Here is a 19,416-nt window from a genome sequence, read left to right on the forward strand (position 1 = left end):
AAAATAAAATCTTCTATGAACTCACCATACCCCTAACGGAATACCTTGGGGTGTCTTCTTTCTAAAATGGGGTCACTTGTGGGGTTCCTATACTGCCCTGGCATTTTAGGGGCCCTAAACCGTGAGGAGTAGTCTAGAATCCAAATGCCTCAAAATGAATAGGACGTTAGGCCCCTTAGCGCACCTAGGTTGCAAAAAAGTGTCACACATGTGGTATCGCCGTACTCAGAAGAAGTAGTATAATGTGTTTTGCGGTGTATTTTTATACATACCCATGCTGGGTGGGAGAAATCTCTCTGTAAATGGACAATTGTGTGTAAAAAAAAATCAAATAATTGTCATTTACAGAGATATTTCTCCCACCCAGCATCTGTATGTGTAAAAATACACCCCAAAACACATTATACTACTTCTCCTGAGTACGGCGGTACCACATGTGTGGCACTTTTTTGCACCCTAAGTGCGCTAAGGGGCCCAAAGTCCAATGAGTACCTTTAGGATTTCACAGGTCATTTTGCGACATTTGGTTTCAAGACTACTCCTCACGGTTTAGGGCCCCTAAAATGCCAGGGCAGTATAGGAACCCCACAAATGACCCCATTTTAGAAAGAAGACACCCCAAGGTATTCCGTTAGGAGTATGGTGAGTTCATAGAAGATTTTATTTTTTGTCACAAGTTAGCGGAAAATGACACTTTGTGAAAAAAAACAATTAACATCAATTTCCGCTAACTTGTGACAAAAAAAAAAATCTTCTATGAACTCACCATACTCCTAATGGAATACCTTGGGGTGTCTTCTTTCTAAAATGGGGTAATTTGTGGGGTTCCTATACTGTCCTGGCATTTTAGGGGCCCTAAACCGTGAGGAGTAGTCTTGAAACGAAATTTCTCAAAATGACCTGTGAAATCCTAAAGGTACTCATTGGACTTTGGGCCCCTTAGCGCAGTTAGGGTGCAAAAAAGTGCCACACATGTGGTATCGCCGTACTCAGGAGAAGTAGTATAATGTGTTTTGGGGTGTATTTTTCCACATACCCATGCTGAGTGGGAGAAATATCTCTATAAATAGACAATTGTGTGTAAAAAAAATAAAAAAATTGTCATTTACGGAGATATTTCTCCCACCCAGCATGGGTATGTGTAAAAATACACCCCAAAACACATTATACTACTTTTCCTGAGTACGGCAATACCACATGTGTGGCACTTTTTTGCAGCCTAACTGCGCTAAGGGGCCCAAAGTCCAATGAGCATCTTTAGGCTTTACAGGGGTGCTTACAATTAGGCACCCCCAAAATGCCAGGACAGTGAACACACCCCACAAATGACCCCATTTTGGAAAGTAGACACTTCAAGGTATTCAGAGAGGAGCATAGTGAGTCCGTGGCAGATTTCATTTTTTTTTTGTCGCAAGTTAGAAGAAATGGAAACTTTTTTTTTTTGTTGTTGTTGTCACAAAGTGTCATTTTCCGCTAACTTGTGACAAAAAATAAAATCTTCTATGAACTCACCATGCCTCTCACTGAATACTTTGGGATGTCTTCTTTCCAAAATGGGGTCATTTGGGGGGTATTTGTACTATCCTGGAATTTTAGCCCCTCATGAAACCTGACAGGTGCGCAGAAAAGTCAGAGATGCTTGAAAATGGGAAAATTCACTTTTGGCACCATAGTTTGTAAACGCTATAACTTTTACCCAATCCAATAAATATACACTGAATGGTTTTTTTTTTTATCAAAGACATGTAGCAGAATAACTTTCGCGCTCAAATGTATAGGAAATTTTACTTTATTTGAAAAATGTCAGCACAGAAAGTTAAAAAAGTCATTTTTTTGACAAAATTCATGTCTTTTTTGATGAATATAATAAAAAGTAAAACTCGCAGCAGCAATCAAATAGCATCAAAAGAAAGCTGTATTAGTGACAAGAAAAGGAGGTAAAATTCATTTAGGTGGTAGGTTGTATGACCGAGCATTAAACCGTGAAAGCTGCAGTGGTCTGAATGGAGAAAAAGGCTCTGGTCCTTAAGGGGCGAAAAGACTGTGGTCCTGAAGTGGTTAATATGTTTTAATTTTCTGTGTATGTGGTTTTATGCAATTTGTATGTACCTATTCAGAAGAAATATGACTTGCACCTGGAAAACTATAGTTTTCTCCTCTGTCCCCTCCCCCCTTTTGGATGTGGTTCAGAGGATCAGGTGTTCAGACAATCCCCTATTTAAGGGGAGTTTACCATTAGTCAGTTAGCTATGATTAAGGGCCTGAATGGCTCGAAACATGTCAGCTCTCTGATGCTTGTCCTAATGTCTTGCTGATGTATATGTCCGAATAAAGCTTGGAACCTTGGACTGGTGCGGACCTTCCGTTTTTTCTGTATTCCTGTGGGCCTGCTGACCTGGTCGTGCACAGCCTCGGCTCCTGTGGGTGACAGCGGTGTTCACAGACTTTATCGTATATTATTGATGCATGTATATATATCAATTTTCCTATTTATTAGTGGGGGCTTATATCCATTACATTGGCAGCCTCTGGGAGCTTTTTAAGCTTTTTAATTGTTTTTAATTGTGAACCGGCTTGTTGAAATAAAGATTTATGATTTGAATTGGAGACATTGTGGAGTATAATTCTTTTGATGTAGTGCCCTAGATGGCTTTCTCTTTTTCTTTAATGGTGGTACTCATTTATGCTTGATTGCCACAGGGCTAAATTTGGAGTGCACGGAGATGCACAACATATGATAGGATACATTTAGCCTCCTAACTGAACAGTATCCGCTTCTTTCATTTAGAATTTCTCTGACCTGTATCAATCATGCAATCTTTGTTAAGTCTTCAACTTCTTCAATAAAGATTAAAAAATCAATGAGTTAAAGTGGGTTTCTACAATTGCTAAAAACTTTTTATGTTTTCTTTACTATAAAAAGTAAACAAAATTAGCATTTTATTTTTTTTTAGAATATAAGACGCACTTCTTCCCCAAAACTGGAGGGGAAGGGGGGGGTTGTCTTTTATTCCAAAGTTAAGGTAGCCAGTGGTGCAGAGTGCACAGAGAAGCACTTACCACATCCTGCTGCCGAGCTCCTCTCCCCCTTGTTCCGGCGCTGTTGATATAGATGCACTCTTTTTCTCCTGCATGACCCCAGCGCACATGCACCGCTGGGATTATAGTAACAACCACTAATAAGGAAGAAAGGAAACTGAAAGTAGGGAGGACCCGGAGCTGTATGGCAGCAGTCGGCTGCAGTGTATATCGTCAGCAGCTGCAGGAGGAGAAGAGAATAAGGAGTGTGTCTGCATCAACAGGACTGGAGTGAAGCGGAGAGGAATGAGGCAGCAGGATCAGGTGAGAGCTGAAGTGTTAGTGTAGTGTAGTGTTAGTGCATTACAGTGTAGTGTAGTGTTAGTGAAGTGCATTGTAGTGTTAGTGTAGTGCAGTGTAGTGTTAGTGTAGTGCAGTGTAGTATTAGTGTAGTGCAGTGCAGTGCTGTGTAGTTTAGCTGGTGCGGCAGGTGTATGCATGCCATGATTGTATCAAACTTGTATCAAACTTTTTTCATCATACCAATAATGAGCTAGTGTTTTTGTCTTAGGTTTGCTATGTACACAAAATCTATGTTTTTCCTACAGCATCATGCATTTTTTTTTTTTTTTAGCCCTTCTTCAGGTGTGTTTTTTTTATGTATTTTGTGTGAAATATATAATGTTTTGAAAACAAAGACTACATAAGCTCCGGCGTATAAGACGACTGGGCGTATAAGACGACCCCCCCAACTTTTCCAGTTATAATATATAGTTTGGAATATACTCGCCGTATAAGACTACCCCCTTCCAACGCACACCAAATAAAAATTAAAACAACATCATATACTGGTGCTATGTATGAACAGATACTGGTGCTGTACTGTATGTGGTACTTAGTATATAACAGTATATAGGCGATTGACTGGTTGGATTGGTCAACTCTCCCTCTCCCTAAGCGGATTGGTCAGCTGTCCTTGTCTACCTGTTTATCAGAGCAGTATGGAAGAATAGATCATGCTGTGCCAGTAAAACACACCTCTTTCACCCTTCTGGCCCACCCTTGTACTTTATTTACCTCCTTCTCTGCCTCTCCGATCTCACACATGTGCACCTGCGCCGCTTCACTATAGTCCTCAGCAGCGAGATCTGAGAGTCGGTAACAGGATAGGGCATATCACCCGGCATTAATGACACCCGGCATATAAGACGACCCCTGATTTTTGTTTTGCCCTATATACCAGACTATACAGTATTTATTTTTATTTCCAGTCTTGTGCTTGCTGGGTTTGAAAAACTGACTTGGGTGATTTTTTTTTAAAGCAGCCAGATAAAACTGAAGAGCAGACTGAACTATCAAAAAATCCTCTCCCTATCCTATCATCACCCACATAGGTTAATGGGTAGGAATGAGCCTCTGTGTTTTTTAATTTAGTATCCATTCAATTTAGCTCCATGTCACATTCCGTCATTCCGATACTAGGAGGAAGTATCAAAGTGATGAGGAAGGTGACATGAAACGCATCAGCCAAAGTTGGCAACAAGGGTGAGTTAACCCCCTCACTTTGAACCTGCCCACTTCTCTAGGCATCTAGTTCCTCTCTGCTCAGTTTGTAACAAGATATAAACCCTTTCAACCCAGTCATTTTCAAAATATGTATTGCAAAAAGTACAGATCTGCAATGAACATAACATTGTGCATGGCTCATTAACTTAATACTGAAGAAAATAATAAAAAAGTTTAATAATTGACCTATGGAGAGGGAAAGCTCTGGATTCTATAGAGCCCTCCTATTCCTTGCTTGGTTCCCTCATTCCAGTACCATCACCCAGGATACAGGTATTTGACCAACTGTATCCCCGAGTTCTTCCGAAGACAGGTGGCATCCGAATTGCACATGCAGGAGCATGCATGAGTGCGCTTTTGTGCATGTGCAGTACAGAGCCATCTGTCTTCAAAAGCACTTGGCAACACAAATGCTTCCAAAGCCTTCCAAGAGCTCTGGGAACGAGGACACCAAGAAGGGACAGGGAAGGGCCTTTCCTCTCCACAGGTATCTGACTTTTTTTTTTTGCTACATATTTGCTTTAATGCCAACTTCCTCTCAAATGCATTAAACATGACAGGTTGAACTTGAAGTTAGAATAAAATCTTTGGTCAGTTCTGCTAACATGTGGATGGAATGAAAAAGAACCGCATAACGGCATCCAGTGAATTACAGGCCCTTTGCACAAGTGCATAAGAGACTTTGTGGTTTAATAATAATAAAGACATTAGCGGGGAGTGGCAAGATATAAGCTATTGCATGCTAAGAAGATAAAAGCCTGCCTGAAGATGTGGAGAAGCAATAAAAGTTCTCTTGATTAATTAATCAAAGGCAAAATGTTCATATGTCAAGATCTCTGATACATTACGTGGAAAACAATCACAGTACTTCTTGTTATGAATCTCTATACAACAGTGAAGTAAGAGGAAAGGTTATGTCCTATAAAATAAGGTACCTTTCATTTTGAAAATCCTCAAAGATATAATGTACTTATATTTAAGGCATGGTGGTGTTGTGGTTGGATTCAAATCTGGATAAGAACACTGTCTGAATAGAGTTTGTATGCTCTTTTTTGTTTGTGTGGGTTTACTCCGGGCTCTCTGGTTTGACATTAGACTTCGGCAGGGATTTGAGGTTCTCTGAGGAACAATTTGTGACTTCAATATAAACTATGTGAAGTTCTGCAGGGAATGTCGGTGCTATATAAATACAAAAAAATGAATAATGTACTGTAATATACAGTACTTGTATTACTGATTTTGCTTCTCTTGTAAAATAGAAACATTATGGCCTGCAATTTTTACATTACAAAAATAGGCTTAGAGTCTTCTCAGATATTATATCAGCAGGATATGCTAATGAATTTAGATAGTCAATTCCCCCTTGTAGAAGCAGGGAGATAGCGTCAAAGCACATTATTTCAGTAGAAATAAACACAGGGTGCAGTATTACTATAGGTATAAGCACAGTGTAATAACTACACATAATGGGATTGGCATGCTTATATCTTAAAAAGGGTATAAAAAAATAATGCAGGTATATTTCATTATTAATCAAGGTTTACGTTTAAGCTATTTTAAACACACTTAAGCATAAGTACACCAACTCTTTAGATACCAGCATCATTTATTCAAAAGGTAACTATTAAGCTATAAATCAAAGATCACAACGTTAAATTACTGTGAAGAGAAACGTATGGAAATTGCCATGGAAAGTGCTAGTTGCCTGGATATAATGTGGATTGCTACATAATTTATTTTGATACAGTATAAATACTTCTGACCTCCCGGTTCTGCATATTAGTTACTCCTGAGTGTCTCAGAAAGTATAATAATAATCAGAGGATCTCCATTACACTGAAGTAGTTGGCATTTAAAAAATTGAGATCAGCTTTGGCACCTGTATGCAAAGGAGGAGGGACCGCCATAGTAGGGGGGTATGACACAAAGGTACCTTACATTCTTTTTGGGGGAGTGGGGGGGGGGGGGAACTAAAATTTTGCTATGGGCTTCATGGTTTCTAGTTCTGCTCATACCAGCATGTTTCTCACTTGACAGTATGAAGGCCCATATCTTCATGTACACAGGCAGTACCGATGTATTGTATAAAGGCTAGTAAACAGCAAGCAAGCTAAATAACTAATAACACTAGCCTAGTAGTGAGCTGAAAGCTGCTATGATACACGAGTGGGAATTGAGATGCTGTGGCAACATATGAAAGCAGTTAATAATGTTATGGAGCTAAAGAATTTTATATGAAGAAGTAACCAGAATTAATGACTGTTTATAAAACTGAAGTTTTCATATCCAATAGATGCACATTTCAATATCTTCCACACCAAAGTGGCATGCCTAATGCTTGCATATTCCTTTCCAGAATCCAATTTCCACCATAAGTCAATGCCAATACATTCCATACTGACAAGGTGCATTTCTTGTCTTATGAACCTACAAACAACATTCATCGTTAGCATTATGTCTGTGTATCATGAATAAGCAAAAAATAACTAAATACCTTTAACTGTTAATGAAACATTATCAAAATCATGATTATCTGGTTCATTCCATGTTTCAAAGTTCCATGATGAGACATGAGATAATCCATATCTTTCTATAAGGAAAAAGAGAAGGTTTATTATACCACAGTTCGCAGCATTGTGAATAATAACACATATTAATATTAGACATATTAACAGGTCAGCTTCTTTTAACTTTACCAAGGTACATATAATAATCATTACCTAGTCTGATTGTGTAAGAAAAACTGAGAAAAGGTCATATTTTTGTAGAACCATCCCAGATGTCCCTTGGCCACTACCATTCAAGGAAAAATGGTCATCCAGACTGGATTTTCCATGTTCCCCCCCCAAAAAAAATGTATCCTCAACACACACAAACAAACAAAGGCTCAGCTGGTATTGATATGCATATTGAATCAATGGAGGGTTTGCACATATGGCAATTTATATGTAACTACAACACTACAAGCAGTAAATGAGAGGGTGCTGGTCTGAAGGATGAATGCAAATTTCTTTAATCAACTTACTGTCACATGGAGATATATATATTATGATTAATTTGTACTGATACTCTACTATCACTTTACCTAACCCACCAAGTACCTACACCTAACAATAACCTACCAATCCCCCCAAAGCTAAAATTTATTTCTAGCGTGTGCCTCCAGCACCTAAATTATACACTGGGCACCATTATAGCAGCAGTGCCCTTATTACCACTCGGCCGCCGGCGTCCAAATCACCTGCTTCAACAGATAGGCATCAAATGGCAGCTGAGCAATCTGACTGCTGAAAGATTTTTGACGTAAAACATTTATTGTTCTATGAAGAAAAAAAATATAGTGTATAATATACTGTATATAATATACACTATATTATATTTTTTTTTACAGAGATGAAAATAAACTAATGAGATAAACAATTGGATCTGTACTTCTACTCCTAAAAATGACTCTTTTAGATATCTCAAGGTTTTATTTTATGCGTAAATATGTACAAAGCAGATTTAATGTTTCATAGTCTCTGCTCAATTGCAGTGTCTCAAGAGTCCCAGAGTAAAAAGCCCAGGTATCTGCTTAGGAAAGTGTTTTATAGCTGTAATTTGTTATGAGTCCACTGGGTCCTGACTGGAGAAAAACTGTCAGTTCCATAGCTAATTATAAACTCTTTTAGGCAGGGAAAAAAGTTAAGGAGCACAGCATAAGTGTCCATATGCTTGTTGCCACTGTATATGCACATGTCTATTTCACCATGTCGCGTCGTCTCTGGTACACTTTAAGTACAGAATAAACTGACAGCTAAGATATCATTAGCGGTGGCCGCGGGGGGGGGGGGGGGGGGGGGGTCGGGGTTGGGGAGCAAGAGGCCCATGGCCCGGCAGGAAACAGCCCACAGACTGACAGTGGGCCGTGGCCCTGTGATTGGGGACCCCTGGGTTAAATCATGCACCATCTTTATATAGCTGTCAATGATAACATGTCTTAGTATTTTTGGTTCTTATAGCACCCCCACTCCTACCTATTGTCTCATCCCTTTTGCCTTAACCTTCTTATACATTTTCTGTGTGTTATTTAGATCTACTCTGTTATCAAGGCATTACTGAAATATATAGCATGCCTGGATGGGAAAATCTCTTGAAATGATTTCAGTGGCTCAAGTCTGTGTTGTGTTGTAAAGCTTTCAGCATCCATCACGTACCAAGTAACTAACAACAGACATTTCATGTAACTCTTACTAGCAAATAGCAATCAATATTTTTCTTTTTCTGTTTCAAGGGCTGCTGAGAACATGTAAAGAGGTCACATACTCTGCTAGGAAAGGCAAAAAAAATCTTCTATGGCCATACATTTCTTATATGCCCCAGATTGAGAGGTGCATTTATCAAAGCATTTGCATCATGAAAGGTCATGCTAACATGCTTATCAGTTGTAGTGCATGTCTGTGATTATCTCTATACAAGTAATGCAAAAATAAGAATTTGTTGGGAGTGAGTTTTACTTAAAGTGGACCTGAAGTAAAAATACAAATCTGTAGCAATATCTACAATTCAAAATTGTATAATAGTTAAAGAATAAAACATTCCACAGAGCTGGCACCACCAGATGAAGTAAAAATGCTCTTTATTCAAACGTCATTAAAATGACATTCAGTCAGTAATCAAAGTTCAAAATTGTAGCAATGGCGACAGCCCGCTGTTTCGGACTTGACGTTCTTTGTCAAGCCATACTGCTATCCAGCGACAGTTAGCAGTATGGCTTGACAAAGGACGTCAAGTCCGAAACAGCGGGCTGTCGCCATTGCTACAATTTTGCACTTTGATTACTGACTGAAAGTAATTTTAATGACGTTTGAATAAAGAGCATTTTTACTTCATCTGGTGGTGCCAGCTCTGTGGATTTTTTTTGCTATTGGGTCACAAGGTACTGTGACCATGAGCTAAGGCACACTGAAGTCTTCTTGCATGAGTGCTTCTCCATCTTTGTGACTAGTGTATAATAGTTAAAGGAATTATCGTTAATTTTAAAAACTAGAAATATATATTTATTATAATCCATGGGAGAAGCATCTCCAAATCTCTCTCTCTCTCTCTCAAAATTAACACATAAAGAAAGGTGGGGCGGCATTCTGAAGAAGAAATTCAGCAAACTTCTTTGCTACTTATACCTGTTTTAGGTTCCTTTTTAAAGCACATCTAACTTGTCAGAAGAATGAACGTTATTATTATTATATTGGAATAAATAAGATAATTCTCCTATGTAATTACTTCAATGGAGTAATTAGATTTTCAACCTCTCCCAGGGGAATGAGTACAGAGGTTCATTAACTATGCAAAATGGATGTTTATAAATATACTGTTTGTGCACTAATTGGTGCAAATAAGAGGTTTAGGAAACGCGCATTATTCCAAAATGCACGTACTCTCATCACCTGATGTAACCCTATGCCGTTAATTGGTAAATAACCCTTTTCCATCACCAAGAACAAGTTAAAGAAAAAAAAATCAGCATCTTAAAAAAAAGTCTTTAACAAATAAATAACACAAACAGGTATGCTATATTGCCAAACGTATTGGAAGGTCTGCCTTTATATACGGTACACATGAACTTAAATGACATCCCATTCTTAATCCATAAGCTTTAATATGTAGTTCGCTCATGCCTTGCAGTTATAACAGCTTCAACTCTTCTAGGAATCTTGGAAGGCTTTCCACAAAGTTTACTTTTTCTTTAATCGAATGTTCAGTCACCTCAGGGCTCACAGGTTTCTCTCACTTATCGATACCTTCTGCACCGCCTGCAGATTTATTGCCATGGCAAGATAAGCTGTAGTGGCATTGCATTTTATGTTATATAGTATATACACTTCTCTTCCTAACCAACCTAAGAATAAGTTGATATACTTTAAAATGTCTTGATCATATGCACATATCATCATAAAACTGTGGGCAACAAGCAGGCAGCTTCTGGGCCTAGAGACCTCACCAACCATAGCATCCTTCTGGTTGTCTTTAGTACTCCACCTCCCTTTTCCCATCCTCGTTACATTCGGCTGCACAGCATGTTCAACCACAGACATAATGATTATGGCCAACTGGTTTCGTCCTCATTTCCAGACTCATCAAGGGATTGCGGAACGTTACCACATCATACATTTTATGCAAAATAGACACAATGAAATAAAAAAAGTGGTGTTTCTAGGTCAAGATGGCTGGGGGTAAAGTTAGATATATGTGGGGGAGGGATTTGTGAGGCCAAAAAATACAAGTTTTGTATATCTCTGAAGGCTCCAACTTCACTACACTATCCAACCCTGAGACGTATATAAACCCTAAAGTAGTGCACGGAAGGCAGGGCTGCTATTCAGAGTTACAGGTAGTATTCCTATATATCGGAGGCTCCATATTTTACATTAAAGGTTGCTCAAGAGGGGCCCTACAGTGTACTTTTAACGAGAAGAACTATACATTGTTTATGCACGGCCCTTGCACTATTATTATTATTATTTTTTATTTATATAGCGCCAACATATTCCGCAGCGCTTTACAAAGCACAATAAGACGACAAGGGGAACATAGATACAACTAACAAATATACAGCAGAGTTCCAAGCAGCACAAATATTGTTACAAAGACAGTAAACATTAGGAGGATGACCCTGCCCTTGCGAGCTTACAATCTAATGGGTAGTGGGGGACACACTAGGTAAGGGGGTGGAGGATGGATGAGGCAGTGATTCTTTGCCTCTGATTACATTGTGACAAATAAGTAAATAAAGGGCTATAGAATGTTATAAGCTTGTCTGAAAAGGTGTGTTTTAAGAGTGCGTTTGAAGATGTCCAGGTTTGGAGCATGACGTACAGGCTGTGGAAGAGAGTTCCAGATAAGGGCTGATGCTCGTGTAAAGTCCTGGATGCGAGCATGAGAGGAGGTGATCAGCTTAGAGGCCAGGAGAATTTCTTGGGAGGAGCGAAGGTTGCGGGAGGGACAATATCTTGAGATTAGTGAGGAGATGTATGGAGGAGACAACTCGTGGAGGGCTTTGTATGTTAGGGTCAGGAGTTTGAACTGGATCCTCTGGGTAATGGGTAACCAGTGGAGAGAACGGCACAGTGGGGCTGCATCGGAAGAGCGTGTGGAAAGGTGAATGAGGCGGGCCGCTGCATTTAGAAGGGATTGGAGAGGAGCTAGCCTGTTTTTTGGTAGGCCACAGAGCAGGGTGTTGCAGTAGTCTAGGCGGGAGATGATTAAGGCCTGAACAAGCATTTTGGTGGCCTCTTGTGTGAGGAAGGGACGGATACGGAATATATTTTTGAGCTGGAAATAGCAGGTGGTGGTTAATGAGGCAGTGTGAGGTTTAAAGAAGAGCTCTGAGTCAAGTATAACCCCCATGGCTGAGTCAAGCACTACACCTCCCATGGCTGATTTTTCTGCCCTGTCTACCTATTTTCAGGGCTGTTCACATTGCAGACTAGCGTTTGCCAAGTCTGTGAGCTCGTCGCACGTGAAACTGCTCAAACATCAATCTGAGAATCAACATTTCAGGACATAATTAAAGTAAATTCTAATAACAATAGACTATTCAGCCTGGCCATACTAAAGGCAATACTGTTATATTTCTGTGACCGGAGATGCACTTTAAGCCCTAAGGTAAGATGAAAGATTGTATCCTATGCACTGGGCTCTACACTTCTGGAATGAAGTACATATTTAACACGGAAGAAAACCGACAGGAATTTACAGAAAATAGTATTTTGCTAGCCAATGTTTCCTCATGTCATGTCTGTGTGTCTGAAATATTGATGTGAGGTTTATTTCCTCTACTGACACTTGTAGTTACCGTAAAGAACTTGTGTATTGATATAAACAATGCCGTACAATACAGCAATAAGATATTGTCAGTATACAAACAGATTTCATTGCCAGAATGCCTTGTTATGTCCTGTCAAGTTATATAAATCATTAGACAGAGGAAGCAACTGTTTGTAGAACAAAGAGTTTCTTTAATGTGGCTTCTAGTAAGACTGCAAGGAGGATGTTTGACGGAAGGTAAAAAGACAGTAACTACAGTGAACAGTGTCGCTGATATTTAGCCTTGTCCATAGACAGGAAAACACTAAGATGAGATTGATGCTGAGAACGTCTAGCTTTGTACTTCACCTGATAATACTTCAGATATTGTTACTGACACTCTGAAAATAAGTTGAAGAAGTTGAAAATATATATTCCTTATATATAATGAAAACACACTAGCCAAAACTGTAGTTAAAAAAATACTTCTGTCCTATAGTGAACTTCCAGGTACTGATAAGCTATAAGTAGCCTAGGTTTACAGAAGCTTAAAGTATTATCCTTGACAAATTTTGGTCAGGAACTTGGGCCAATTACAACTCAACAAAGAAAAGGGCCGGCACATCCAAAGTTAATCTTTATTGGTTCCAAGTTAAAGAATATGGCCAAGGTTTCAGAGCCATGTAGGACCCCTTTACCAAGGCAATGTTTGCTCGGAGGCAAAAATCTGTCTGACTGCTGCTGTACAAAAGTTCCTGTAGAGGAAGTGGGAGTCTGCTCCTCTAGACAGGGAAGCGATGTGTAATTATCTGGGATCAGCAGCACAATGTAATGCTGGGGGGGCATACTGTCGGACCACCCAGCACAACAAGGCTAAGAGCTGGATAATGGAAGAGGCTACACAGGCTGCCCAGAGCAACTGCAGCTCTGGGTCTCTGATAAAACGCAATGGCAGCGCAGTGCGATGTTGCGCTGCTCTTGCGTTAGCAAACATTCAGACAGATACAAGACAGACTGAAATGAGGCAGCCAATCGCGACCGCAGCGATGGCGTACCTCACAAGAGCAGGACTTCAGGATTCGCCACTCCTACACCGGAGATGGCGTAATCCACAAGGGAGGACAGACAGAGCAAGATAAGCAGGCAATAGGTCAAACACAGATAATCACAGGTAGTATTAAACAGTATAACAGAACTAACTATTGTACAAAATCCCTGGGGTCCTGCCAGTTCAAATGTACCACGGATCTGACTAAACATAAACAAGGACTTGAGACAAACAGAATGAACGCTTGCCAATCCAGTCACTGACCCAGCGACAGCAAGCATCCACACACAGACCAACATACAAGGCAACAGGAATAGGACTAGGAAGGATTTGCTACTCCTACGCAGGAATTGGCGCAATCCACGCAAGGTAACAGGACTAGGAAGGATTCGCTACTCCTACGCAGGAATCGGCGCAATCCACGGAAGGTAACAGGAACAGTACTAGGACCCAGTAGTAACAGCTAGACAGGCTAAGACAAACTATGACAGGCAGAGCACGCTTGCAGGAAGCAAACCTGTATATGGAGGTCAATGGTCATCCAATGAGAGCAGATATGCAAATCTCCACACAGGTGAATGGTAATCAGTTACAAGCTGACAGCCAGAAAAGGCAGACAAAACTATGCATGAAAGTAACTGCAACTCAGCAGCAACAGATAGTTTGAATTCATAACAGCATCCCAAGCTGCCCTGAACAGCATAGCGGTTGCAAATGGAATCAACACTCAGTGTGAGTGCAACCCCTATGCAAGCGAATGCATGCAAGGAAATCAGAACTGCCTGGCTGCAGTACAACTGCAGCCAGCAGTACATGCTGCAGGAGTGATTATGACACACAAAAAGAGAATATCAGCATTACGAAATGTAATGTGAATCCATCGGCTACTGCCATACTAAAGTATCGAAATAGAGCATTACATTAATAAATGTGACAATCTGTGTTGGAAATTCTCTAATTATCCCCACATAAGTTTCAAATGGATAACCGCGTACACATCTGCAGGCCAAAGTTAGTAAGTCTCTCTTTTGGAGGAGGGAAAAAAACAGGTGGTAAATGGTACATAATGATCAGACACCCATAAAGCTTGTAAAAGAGCTGTAGGAATTCAGTTCATGCGGTTGCCCAGTCTCAAGTGTATGAATCCAAAAACATTCATGTTGAAGAAGTTTACGGTCATAGTCAACTCCGCGTCTTGGTATGGGGACTTTTTTAATGGCATTGCCTCTGAGACCCACTAATCAAATGTTTGTATTTCACAAAATGTATGGCCACAGGTTTACTGTGGTCGATATCCTTCCCTTCAATAGAATGTTTGATGGCAATTCATATATCGCTCTTGTGTTTTTTGAAACAAACCTTAAAAGTGCCAATCTGTGTGTTACAATTAAGATTCCCCCTAATCCTATACTCTTTGTTAGTATGGGGGTGAGTAAAGGTAGGGCCCTGTAAAACAAAGTCACAGATGCTGCAATTGCAACACCTATAGAACCCTACACTTTGGGCTCTATTCATAAAAGGTTACCGCAAGTTTTCCGCTCAAAACAGCGGATTTTCCCGTCCATTTAGCAAAGGGGGCATTCATAAAAGCTGTTCCCGCATGAAAATCTACAATCCCCCAGCAGAGCGAGAAATTTCCGCCTTCTCCAGTGTTTTTCTAGATTTATCTAGAAAAAAGTAACAAAATGGCCATTCATAAAGTTTAGAGGATGTGGACGGGAAATTCCGCTTCCTCTGATTTTGCGGATTACATACACGTGAATGAGACAGACCTCCCAGAGAGAGCAGTGCACGGAGGGACTCTGCGGGCTGAAGTGTTTCCGCATGCCTTCCGACAGCTTACCGCCAGCCTTCAGTGGGAGATCTCCGCTCTTGCATCGCAGCTGGCAAGATTTTTTTGAATGACCACCCAGAAGTCTAAAATACCGCTGCGGTATTTTACCTCTAGGAGTATTTACGCCACAAGTTTTTTATGAATAGAGCCCTGTGTGAAAATATGAAAGGGTTTTTCATGCATTTCTAACAAGGGTTGGCGGGTAGGAAGCTGTTGAACAGCGTTTTGCTGTTACGGTGTGCAACGAGAGGACACTGTCATACTGCAGGTGACAGCAAAGAGTCTGATTGAAGAACATTTACATTTCTATCACTGGCTTTGCATACAGAACTACTATTTTCTGCACTACTAGGGCTGTGTGTGGACAAACGGGATGCGCTCACTTGAGGGTGTTCGGGTGGTTAAACCGTCTATTTTTTCACAGGCCTTGGTGAGAGCATTTGTGAGAACCGATGGGGGGGGGGGGGGTAACCCCTAGCCCTGAATTTCTCCCTTATCTCCTACATTTGGAGTGCCTGGTCGGTACAGTCCGAACAGATTCTCAAGACCCATAGGTATTGGGAGATGGGCAAACCTACGGATTGAAACACTCTTCTTCACTACAAGAGTGCACATCCTAGGCATCTGATTAATATCAGATGCCTGGGATGTGCACTCTTGTAGTGAAGAAGAGTGTTTCAATCCGTAGTTTTTTTGTAAAGGGTGGTTGATATAACTCCTTGGTTAACTTTTATTAATACATCTAGGAGTGGTATGCTATCAAGAGACGTGGTTATGTTGAAGATGATCTCATCAAAGATGGAATTGTTGAATGTGATGAACTTGGACAATTCATCGGGTTCGTCCCGCCATACCATGAAGACGTCATAAAGGTAACAGGTCCATATTTTGATGTGGTTGATGTACATGTTATTCGGGTAGATAGATTTCTCTTCTAGGAACCCTACAAAAAAGGTTGGCAAAGGCCATGGCTGCTTAAAGAAGAACTTCAGGTTAGTTTTCCCCATATCAAGCCAGCTGACATTATTCTCTTATCTCTGAATGCAGGAGATAAAAGCTGCAGAGTAATGACCTTTAAAGGCCCAGTAATACAAGTACAAGGTGGTCATAGGAAAGGAGAACATGATAATGTAGGATACACTAGGGAAAGAAGGACCCTGCCAGAGGCTTACAATTATGAACATATCATGATAAATGCTTAATAGTATAACATTATTTAAATATCCTTCTGAACGCCATTCAAAAACTACTGTTGCATCCTTATGTAGAAGCAGGTAATTTGGGAGCCTATTATAGGCAGAAATTTGCATATAAATTATTGTTTTCTATTGTGGAATTTGGTTGCCGTAGGTGCCCAATAAATAACAGGCCCCCAGGGCCACCTGCTTTGAATACTGCAGCCACAAATAGCGAGCACTTTAGCACCTGTGGAGCAACTATATCATGCCTGCAAATTCGAAATTTATAATTTTTTTAGTAGTGTTTTTTACGGCAGGGAAAGGTTAAGGTTAGGCGTGGAGGGGGGTTTAAGGTTAGGCGTGGGGGGGGGGGAAGCGGTTAAGGTTAGCTGTGGAGGGTGTTTTTATGTTAAGAAGTGGAGGGGTTGTTTTTAAATCTAGGCGTGGGGATGTTAGGGTTGGGCATCAGTAGTGGGTGGCTAGGGTTAGGCATTGGCAGAGGGAAGATTCCGTGTGAGAATAGGGTTGAGTTTAATTGTAGTAAAATATCAGTATTATTTACAGATATCTTACTATCAAAATTAACACTTTCAAAACATAGAATATGGTAAATTTACCTATATAATACTTGCTGAAGTTTGGCCCATAAATTTCCCTGCATTTCTTTTTTCATGTATGCCCATATCTATCTTTTGTCTATGCTTTTTTTTTTTTTTTTTTTTTTTAGTAAATCAATTTGTTACAAATAAGCTTATAACATAAAATGAAATGTTTCAGTGTCCCACTAAAGCATGCATACTTGTGACTTTTCTCCAGAAATGTTGCTCAGCTTACCTATGTAACGCTGTGCTGTCAGGTAGATCAGCTGGCTCCATTCTTTCACTTGTGTTTCATCTTCAAAATCAGTGAAATATCCTGATGGATTTCCCATCAGTTCAAAGCCTTAAAAATGACAAACAAGCTGTTCTGTTGAAAATATTTTATAATTTGAAGACCATGTTAAAGTATATATCTATTATCTAAGCATGTTAAATATCAGCAAAGATCTTCTATAATACAAGTCACTTTGATTTGGCACCAATTTATTTCACAAAGCAGTATGGTACAGAATGTGGTTACTTTTGTACTCACCAGGGCCGGCCTTAGGTTTCACAGCGCCCTGAGCGAAACCGGATTTTGTTGCCCCCCCCCCCCCCCCATAAGTAGCATAGTTGTCCCCATATAGGTAGCATAGTTGCCGCCAGTGTAGGTAGTATAGTTGCCTCATATAGGTAGCATAGCTGCCCTCAGTGTAGCTAGTACAGTTTCCCCTAGTGTAGTAGCATGGTTTCCCCCAGTGTAGGTAGTTTGCCCCACTTTGCCCCCAGCAGTGTAGGTAGCTTGCCCCCAGCGTAGGTAGCTTGCCCCCAGCGTAGGTAGCTTGCCCCAGTATGCCCCCAGCGTAGGTAGCTTGCCCCAGAATGCCCCCAGCGTAGGTAGCTTGCCCCAGTATGTCCCCAACGTAGGTAGCTTGCCCCAGTATGATCCCAGCGTAGGTAGCTTGCCCCCAGCGTAGGTAGCTTGCCCCAGTATACCCCCAGCATAGGTAGCTTGCCCCAGTATGCCCCCAGTGTAGGTAGCTTGCCCCAGTATGCCCCCAGCGTAGGTAGCTTGCCCCAGTATGCCCCCAGCGTAGGTAGCTTGCCCCCAGCATAGGTAGCTTGCCCCAGTATGCCCCCAGCATAGGTAGCTTGCCCCTGTATGCCCCCAGCGTAGGTAGCTTGCCCCAGTATGCCCCCAGCGTAGGTAGCTTGCCCCAGTATGCCCCCAGCGTAGGTAGCTTGCCCCAGTATGCCCCCAGCGTAGGTAGCTTGCCCCAGTATGCCCCCAGCATAGGTAGCTTGCCCCAGTATGCCCCCAGCGTAGGTAGCTTGCCCCAGTATGCCCCCAGCGTAGGTAGCTTGCCCCAGTATGCCCCCAGCGTAGGTAGCTTGCCCCAGTATGCCCCCAGCGTAGGTAGCTTGCCCCTGTATGCCCCCAGCGTAGGTAGCTTGCCCCAGTATGCCCCCAGCGTAGGTAGCTTGCCCCTGTATGCCCCCAGCGTAGGTAGCTTGCCCCAGTATGCCCCCAGCGTAGGTAGCTTGCCCCAGTATGCCCCCAGCGTAGGTAGCTTGCCCCCAGCGTAGGTAGCTTGCCCCAGTATGCCCCCAGTGTAAGTAGCTTGCCCCCAGCGTAGGTAGCTTGCCCCAGTATGCCCCCAGCGTAGGTAGCTTGCCCCTGTATGCCCCCAGCGTGGGTAGCTTGCCCCAGTATGCCCCCAGCGTAGGTAGCTTGCCCCCAGCGTAGGTAGCTTGCCCCAGTATGCCCCCAGTGTAAGTAGCTTGCCCCCAGCGTAGGTAGCTTGCCCCAGTATGCCCCCTCCTTTATGTGGCAGCGGGCCGGGCAGAGACTGACTCACCTGACATCCAGCTCCAGCGCCGACATCACTCTTCTCTCCCTGCTCCATCTGTAGTTAGAGCAGGCTACAAGAAAATGGCCACCGTTTGTCTGCATTTGTGGACGTCGGCGGCCATTTTCTTGTAGTCCTGCTCTAAAGACAGACTGAGAGGACACCGGGAGACAGCGGGGCGGCGAGGGGCGGCAAGGGGCGACAGGGCACATGCGCCCTTGAGAGCACGGCGCCCTGAGCGACCGCACAGGTCGCTCATAGCAAAGGCCGGCCCTGGTACTCACATACTCAACATGTCCTCAACATGCACATAAACAATAGAAAATCTGTTACACTCATTACAGAGCAGGATAAGCTAAAAAGGAAAAAGAATTGGAGCAAGGAAAAAAGGTTTCAAATAAGACAACCTAATGTATAAACATGTCTCTACTTCAACAATATTCAGGGTTATTTGTGGAAGTAATTACCCAGTTAGGATTTAGACTACTTCCTGTTTACTCTTAATCCATCAAGATTGATGACTCCTTTCTGCAAACAAATAATTTCGAATAAGTCACTG

General features: G+C 41.6%; 1 protein-coding gene across 1 annotated transcript in view; it reads right to left on the bottom strand.

The window, feature by feature from the left end:
* IDUA (alpha-L-iduronidase) overlaps positions 1-19,416 on the bottom strand; it is a 179,132-nt gene that overhangs the window by 39,415 nt on the left and 120,301 nt on the right. The window contains exons 4-5 of the mRNA XM_068233576.1: positions 17,264-17,371; positions 7,079-7,174 (exon numbers count right to left, since the gene is read on the bottom strand). Of these exons, the coding sequence (XP_068089677.1) occupies positions 7,079-7,174; positions 17,264-17,371 (204 nt within the window). The remainder of the gene's footprint in view (positions 1-7,078; positions 7,175-17,263; positions 17,372-19,416) is intronic.

The sequence above is a fragment of the Hyperolius riggenbachi genome, chromosome 1, assembly GCF_040937935.1.
Source record: "Hyperolius riggenbachi isolate aHypRig1 chromosome 1, aHypRig1.pri, whole genome shotgun sequence".
Taxonomy (NCBI): domain Eukaryota; kingdom Metazoa; phylum Chordata; class Amphibia; order Anura; family Hyperoliidae; genus Hyperolius; species Hyperolius riggenbachi.